This window comes from Octopus sinensis, unplaced genomic scaffold (assembly GCF_006345805.1).
Source record: "Octopus sinensis unplaced genomic scaffold, ASM634580v1 Contig17879, whole genome shotgun sequence".
In the NCBI taxonomy this organism is placed as follows: Eukaryota; Metazoa; Mollusca; class Cephalopoda; order Octopoda; family Octopodidae; genus Octopus; species Octopus sinensis.
In genome coordinates, this window is record NW_021835393.1 from 15,001 (window position 1) to 22,500 (window position 7,500).

Consider the following 7,500-nt stretch of genomic DNA (forward strand, 5'->3'; position numbering starts at 1 on the left):
CTGTCTGTATGTCTGTCTGTCTGTCTGTCTGTTTCACCGTAAATTTCCCGAAGAATTACACAGTAAGAGTATAAACCATCGACCTGTATTACTAATTTTTTTACAACTTGCATTGTTTTGGCTTTAAAAATCTATTTTAAAAGATTTATATGTATGTGACAGTGCACACACTCTAACACACACACACACACACACATACACAAACGCACACACATATACACATATAGGATTATACAATTATTTGCATTGAAATCAAGAGGATATGGGATCTTTTCGGTTTGAGCGGCAGTTTTTTCTTGCGGTGTCATATGAAATTGTCACCCATAATGATGACCCTAGTATCGATCTATTGCATTTCAATCTGTTTTAGGGTTAGGGTTAGTTAGGTTTAGTGGTGGGGGGAAGGGTATCTTTTTTTCTTTCTTCACAAAGATAAATAAACCAAATCTGTTTCCTAAACGAGGGACATATTCATACGGCACAGAATGTTTTTTTTTACCTCAATGGACGTCCTTGATTGGTTGAAATTCCAGAAATTGAAGAAAATAAACAACAAATATCTTAAAAACTATAGAATTTTCTCAATAAAGCCAAGAGAAAAAGATGTTTTATAAACACATTCTACCAGTATACGAGGTTTAAAATTTTTTTAGTTACGTGGAAATTATTTTAAAAAACTGCCGTTCAAACCGAAAAGGTCCGAGGATATGTTTTACTTACTCCCGACTTCATCTTTGTGAGAAAAATCGTATTTTTCCTCATTTCCACTTTTTCTTTTGACGTCTGTCCAACGATTGTTAGCATACACGATCTTAATGCTCAGGTTACTGAAACTGATATATTAAAATTAATAAATTTAATAAACTTAATAGTAAAAAAAATCTGATAACATTTTTATTACAGGAGTGGCTGTGTGGTAAGTAGCTTGCTTACCAACCACATGGTTCCGGGTTCAGTCCCACTGCGTGGCTCCTTGGGCAAGTGTCTTCTACTATAGCCTCAGGCCGACCAAAGCCTTGTGAGTGGATTTGGTAGACGGAAACTGAAAAGAAGCCCGTCATATATATGTATATATAGGTGCAGGAGTATATATAGGTGCAGGAGTGGCTGTGTGGTAAGTAGCTTCCTTACCAACCACATGGTTCCGGGTTCAGTCCCACTGCGTAACACCTTGGGCAAGTGTCTTCTACTATAGCCTCAGGCCGACCAAAGCCTTGTGAGTGGATTTGGTAGACGGAAACTGAAAGAAGCCCGTCGTATGTATGTATATATATTTGTTTGCTTGTGTTTGTCCCAAAATCGCTTGACAACTGATGCTGGTGTATTTACGTCCCTGTAACTTAGCGGTTCGGCAAAAGAGACCGATAGAATAAGTACTGGGCTTACAAAGAATAAGTCCCGAGATCGAGTTGCTCGATTAAAGGCGGTGCTCCAGCATGGCCGCAGTCAAATGTCTGAAACAAGTAAAAGAGTAAAGAATGGAAAAAGAACTACCTATGGAACAATTAGTCGAAAGTGTTAATTATGAGTAAGAAGATTGTTTATACTTCTCATGGAAAATAAATTGCACTGGATACCAAGTCGGATGAGACTCAGAAATGATTTTATCTTTCTGGAACCACGATGTGGAATTTGTCCCTATTCCATTGAAAGTTATTACGTAATCAATTGATCTTTTCAACCGAAATTCCACCTGGAAATAGAAAGTAAACCCGGACGTGTAGTGAATCTGAGAGAGTGAGGGAGGACAGAGTTGTAGGAAGAGAAAGGAGATTAGGATGTCATGTAAGGAGAGAGTAGGAGGGCGAGAATGAGATGGAGAGGACAGTGGGGGAAAGAGTAAGACTTTGAGTGCAAGAGAAAAAGACTAGAGAAGACAAGAGATAGGAGGAAGAGGAGGAGGAGAGAGAGAAGAAGAAGCGAAATGCAATGTAGCGTTAGAAGGGCAAAGCTAAGAGAGAGGGAGAGAAAGATTTTGTGAGTGTTTATTGAGCGAAAACACCTAAAGCTCCACGAGGCTCCGGCAGGGATGCTGGTGATCCCCGCTGTACTCTTTCACCACAACTTTCTCTCACTCTTACTTCCTGTTTCTGTTGTACCTGTATTTCAAAGGGCCGGCCTTGTCACTCTCTGTGTCACGCTGAATATACCCGAGAACTACGTTAAGGGTACACGTGTCTGAGGAGTGCTCAAGAAACACTCACAACGCCCGGTCTGGGAGTCGAAACCGCGTTCCTATGACCGCGAGTCCCCTGCCCTAACCACTGGACCATTGCGCCTCCACACACGAAAATACGAATATTGCAGATAAGGAAAAAGACGGTGAGCTGGCAGAATCGTTAGCAGGTCGGGGAAAATGCTTACTGGCATTTCGTCCGTCGCTGCGTTCTGAGTTCGATCTCCGCCGAAGTCGGCGTTACCTTTCATCATTTCTGGGTCAATAGAATAAGTACTAGTTGAGTACCGGGGTGGATGTAATCGGCCTATCCCCACACTAAAATATTGGTGTCCTTTTACTAGAATTTGAAACAGATAGGCGCAGGAGTGGCTGGGTGGTAAGTAGCTTGGTTACCAACCACATGGTTCCGGGTTCAGTCCCACTGCGTGGCACCTTGGGCAAGTGTCTTCCACTATAGCCTCGGGCCGACCAGAGCCTTGTGAGTGGATTTGGTAGACGGAAACTGAAAGAAGCCCGTCGTGTATATATATATATATATATATATATATGTGTGTGTGTGTGTGTGTGTGTGTGTGTGTGTGTGTATGTTTTTGTGTCTGTGTTTGTCCCCCTAGCATTGCTTGACAACCGATGCTGGTGTGTTACTTAGCGGTTCGGCAAAGGAGACCCATAGAATAAGTACTGGGCTTACAAAGAGTAAGTCCCGGGGTCAAGTTGCTCGATTAAAGGCGGTGCTCCAGCATGGCCGCAGTCAAATGACTGAAACAAATAAAAGAGTAAAAGAGTAAGAGATATGAAAGTGAAAGAGAACCTTCAGAAAATATGAAGATGGAAAGCCCCGGAACCAGATGATGCTCAGAAATTTTGGTTCAGAATTCTCTCAAGAATTCACAGGTATACACAGCCGTATTTTACTGACTGCATAAAAATGGAGCACTAACAAGGATGGCAAAATGAGAGGCGGTGCTGATACAGAATAACAAAGAAACGAGAGAGGAAGTCAATAAGTATAGACTTGTTAAATGCTTACCATTTCTCTGGAAACTATTAACTGGACTTATAGTAAATGAAATATGTAAGGGAGAATTTATTGCCTGAAGAACAAAAGGGATGCAGAAAGAAGTCAAAGGAGACTACTGATCTGCTGTATGTTGATAGCATGTTATTAAATGAGGGACGAAAGGAATTTAAACGTTGGCTGGTAAGCAAAAATTAAAAAAAACCCCAGATATTATAGCAGATGACGAAGAAGGGAAGAAAAACAGAGTAAACTCATAAGTTTTGTAATACCATATAACAGAAAGGATATCAAAGAAATTCAGAACATTGAAAATATCAAGACCTATCAAAAGAAATGAAAGGATTGTGCAAGACTAAGACGACAACTATTCCTCCTGTGAATTGATGCAGTTGGCACAAACTACTACCTAAGGGGCTGAAATGTGGTGGAATTGGGACTCAGATTGACGCCCAGCAGAAAAGTGCATTCCTTTATTCTGCAAGAATCTAAAAACAGATTCTTGTGATTTGGGGAGACTTATGGGTCAAGGTTAAACAACAAGAACAAAATGGACAGTGCTTAGGGCACTAAAGACACACCATTGCAATATCGAAAAACAAAAGGTAAAAGTCAAATAGCCCAAAGGTAGGAGATTGACAAATATGCAGATTGTTTATTAAAATTTGGAGAATTTTGTAATTTCAAAAATTCATTACCTTTTCAATAGGAAATTTGTCCCAGTATAAATAAATAAGATTTCTTGTAAATGAGTTTTCGGTTACTTCAAATACTTTCTGCCAGCCTTTATCTGCATATGCAATAAAAGTAAATCATTTAGACCTAGATGTACATACAAGATGTTAAACCGTAAACGGCAGGAAAGGGTCACATGAATGTGTGTGAGAGAAGGGGCAAAACGAAAAAATGTCTCTTTTCTTTTTCAAGGTAACATTTATACTTACTTTCACTTTCATTTAGTGCAAATCTATATATATAAAACTCTAGTTGTGTGAGTGTCTGTCCCCTTCGATTTAGATTCCTAACTCCTCCCGCATTTTGCGGTGCAGCTTAACCAAATTCGGGTATCTTATAGTTGTGATTCATATCGAGCCCGTCTGACTATTAGCGCGCGTCAACGATGAGTCTACGATTTTAAAAATAATTTAACATCATTTTTTATTCCATTTTAATGCATAAAATGCATCGTATGTCGATGGCGGCGGAGTTGGCGTCCACGCTCACAGCTGCACCTGTTTGCTTCTCCCCCTTCCCTCCCTCGTGAAGTGTGGGGAAGGGTGTGTAAGAAATCAACGTCGTAATGCGTTGTGAAGGAAACCAGCGTTCTTTTAGAACAACGACTTCATGGCTTGAAGACACCAAAACAAAAATGGCTAAGAAAGCCCGAATTTATAAGGGAAGTAACTCTCTAAAAATGCTTATATAGTTATTTCCCTTACAAACCCGAGCAACGCCGGGCGATACTGCTAGTACTAACTAAAATAATTGTTAGGCGAAGGAGTGGCTGTGTGGTAAGTAGCTTGCTTAGTATATTTGTGGTGGAGTGACTGTGTAGCGGACTGGATTATGGTTGTATTGAGGGTTAGTTAGTTAGTTAGTTAATTTTTTGGCTCAAAAAGCAAAAAGCAAGGCCATGTAGGGGGACATGGAGTTATGTACAGGGTGGTGTTCATGTAAAGAGTTCAGGCCACTTGTGGTCAAGAGAGACTTTGAACCGAGCGGTCGTCGGCATCTTCACTATCTCGTCCGGCAGCTTATTCCACGGATCCGCAACCCGGACGGAGAAAGCCCCTCTCCTTCGATTGAGATGAAATCGTCGCAGGTAGAGCTTTTCGGAATGACCCCGCAGCCGACGCTCTGGAGCAGGAGTGAAGAACAGCTCTTTCGAGAGGTTACACTTTCCGCTTATCATGTTGTTATATTGTCTATGGTTGATGTGGTTTGGGTTAAATTTATTTTTAATATTGTAATGTGGGTGGAAGGAGAAGTTATGTTGTATAGTTAGGTTGTGTCTAGTTGAATGATTGAAGTAACCATATTGAGGGTTAAGTCTCGGGGTAAATTCTTCCATTGATTGTGAGATGATGGAGGTAGATTGGTAGGTATTAATTTTTTTATTTTTACTTTTACCTTTTACTTGTTTCAGTCATGTGACTGTGGCCATGCTGGAGCGCCGCCTTTAGTCGAGCAAATCGACCCCGGGACTTATTCTATCGGGCTCTTATGCCGAACCGCTAAGTTACGGGGACGTAAACACACCAGCATAGGTTGTCAAGCGATGTTGGGGAGACAAACGCAGACACACAAACATACACACACACACACACACACACACACACACACATATATATATATATACATACACATATACGACAGGCTTCTTTCAGTTTCCATCTACCAAATCCACTCACAAAGCTTGGTCGGCCCGAGGCTATAGTAGAAGACACTTGCCCAAGGTGCCACGCAGTGGGACTGAATCCGGAACCATGTGGTTGGTAAACAAGCAACTTACCACACACCCACTACTGCGCCTATATACGACGGGCTTTTTTCAGTTTCCATCTACCAAATCCACTCACAAGGCTTTGGTCGGCCCGAGGCTATAGTAGAAGACACTTGCCCAAGGTGCCACGCAGTGGGACTGAACCCGGAACCATGTGGTTGGTAAACAAGCTACTTACCACACAGCCACTCCTACGCCTATTGGTTCCCAAAAGTTTAGGATTGTCTGGAAGTTTCGATGGCACCTTTGATTTGTATGTAGGATGTCTTGAGGATTACGTCCAGATTTTCAATTATGGGTTGAATTCCCGATTGTTGTTTGAAAGTTATTTTGGGGTGCAAGAGAGGTCAGGTCAGTGGAGTTGTGTACCCTAGACGGTCTGTGGTTTGTGTTAGATAAGCATTGGGTCATTTCTGTGTATGTTTTTGGTTTATTTTTCCTCAGGAAGGGGTTGGCGAAAGCGTCGTGGTGGACAACGAATAACCTGGGTGATGACAGTCAAGGCTGATCTGGAACCCAACCTACGAAGCAATTGCCCCAGCTCCCCTTCAGGGTTGTCGAAAGCGTCGTGGTGGACAACGAAAAATCTGGCTGATGACAGTCAAGGCTGATCTGGAACCCAACCTACGAAGCAATTGCCCCAGATTCCCTTCAGGGTTGGCGAAAGTGATGTGGTGGACAACGAAAAACCTGGCTGATGACAGTCAAGGCTGATCTGGAACCCAACCTACGAAGCAATTGCCGCAGATCCCCTTCAGGGTTGGCGAAAGTGATGTGGTGGACAACGAAAAACCTGGCTGATGACAGTCAAGGCTGATCTGGAACTCAACCTACGAAGCAATTGCCGCAGATCCCCTTCACGGTTGGCGAAAGTGATGTGGTGGACAACGAAAAACCTGGCTGATGACAGTCAAGGCTGATCTGGAACCCAACCTACGAAGCAATTGCCCCAGATCCCCTTCAGGGTTGGCGAAAGTGATGTGGTGGACAACGAAAAACCTGGTTGATGACAGTCAAGGCTGATCTGGAACTCAACCTACGAAGCAATTGCCCCAGATCCCCTTCAGGGTTGGCGAAAGTGATGTGGTGGACAACGAAAAACCTGGCTGATGACGGTGAAGGCTGATCTGGAACCCAACCTAAGCCCCCATATCTACGGCTTTCGCCGCTGGAATAAGGAGTGGTTGGAGACAACGCGGTCGTTAGCCTCAAATCGCCAGGCCTGGTTGGCGTTTGTGAGAAATGCAGCATTGAGGATAAATGAAACCAGCCCAACCCACCCCGGGTGAATACTGTAAGAAGAAGAAAGAAGAAGGAAGGGGTTATCCGATGCGTTTTCTATGTTGAACTGTGTCTCGTAGATTAATAAAGAAATTGGCTTGTCTTTCCCATCGTTGTAGGGTTAGGGTTAGGGTTAGGTTTTCTTCAGCTTCGCAAGTTATTTTCCACAGTTTAAAAACACTTTCCAAGCGTTGACCATCTCTCTCTTTACTCTTTTACTCTTTTACTTGTTTCAGTCATTTGACTGCGGCCATGCTGGAGCACCACCTTTAATCGAGCAACTCGACACCGGGACTTATTCTTTTGTAAGCCCAGTACTTATTCTATCGGTCTCTTTTGCCGAACCGCTAAGTAACGGGGACATAAACACGCCAGCATCGGTTGTCAAGCAATGCTAGGGGGACAAACACAGACATACAAACACACACACGCATATATATACATATATACGACGGGCTTCTTTCAGTTTCCGTCTACTAAATCCACTCACAAGGCTTTGGTCAGCCCGAGGCTATAGTA

General features: G+C 42.7%; 1 protein-coding gene across 1 annotated transcript in view; it reads right to left on the minus strand.

Moving 5' to 3' along the window:
• Positions 1 to 690: 690 nt before the first annotated feature.
• The window catches only part of LOC118761840, a 13,010-nt gene continuing 6,200 nt past the window's right edge, over positions 691 to 7,500 (minus strand). Inside the window, exons 3-5 of the mRNA XM_036499993.1 lie at positions 3,896 to 3,987; positions 1,548 to 1,693; positions 691 to 833 (exon numbers count right to left, since the gene is read on the minus strand). Coding sequence (XP_036355886.1) covers positions 713 to 833; positions 1,548 to 1,693; positions 3,896 to 3,987 — 359 coding nt within the window. The 3' untranslated portion in view covers positions 691 to 712. The remainder of the gene's footprint in view (positions 834 to 1,547; positions 1,694 to 3,895; positions 3,988 to 7,500) is intronic.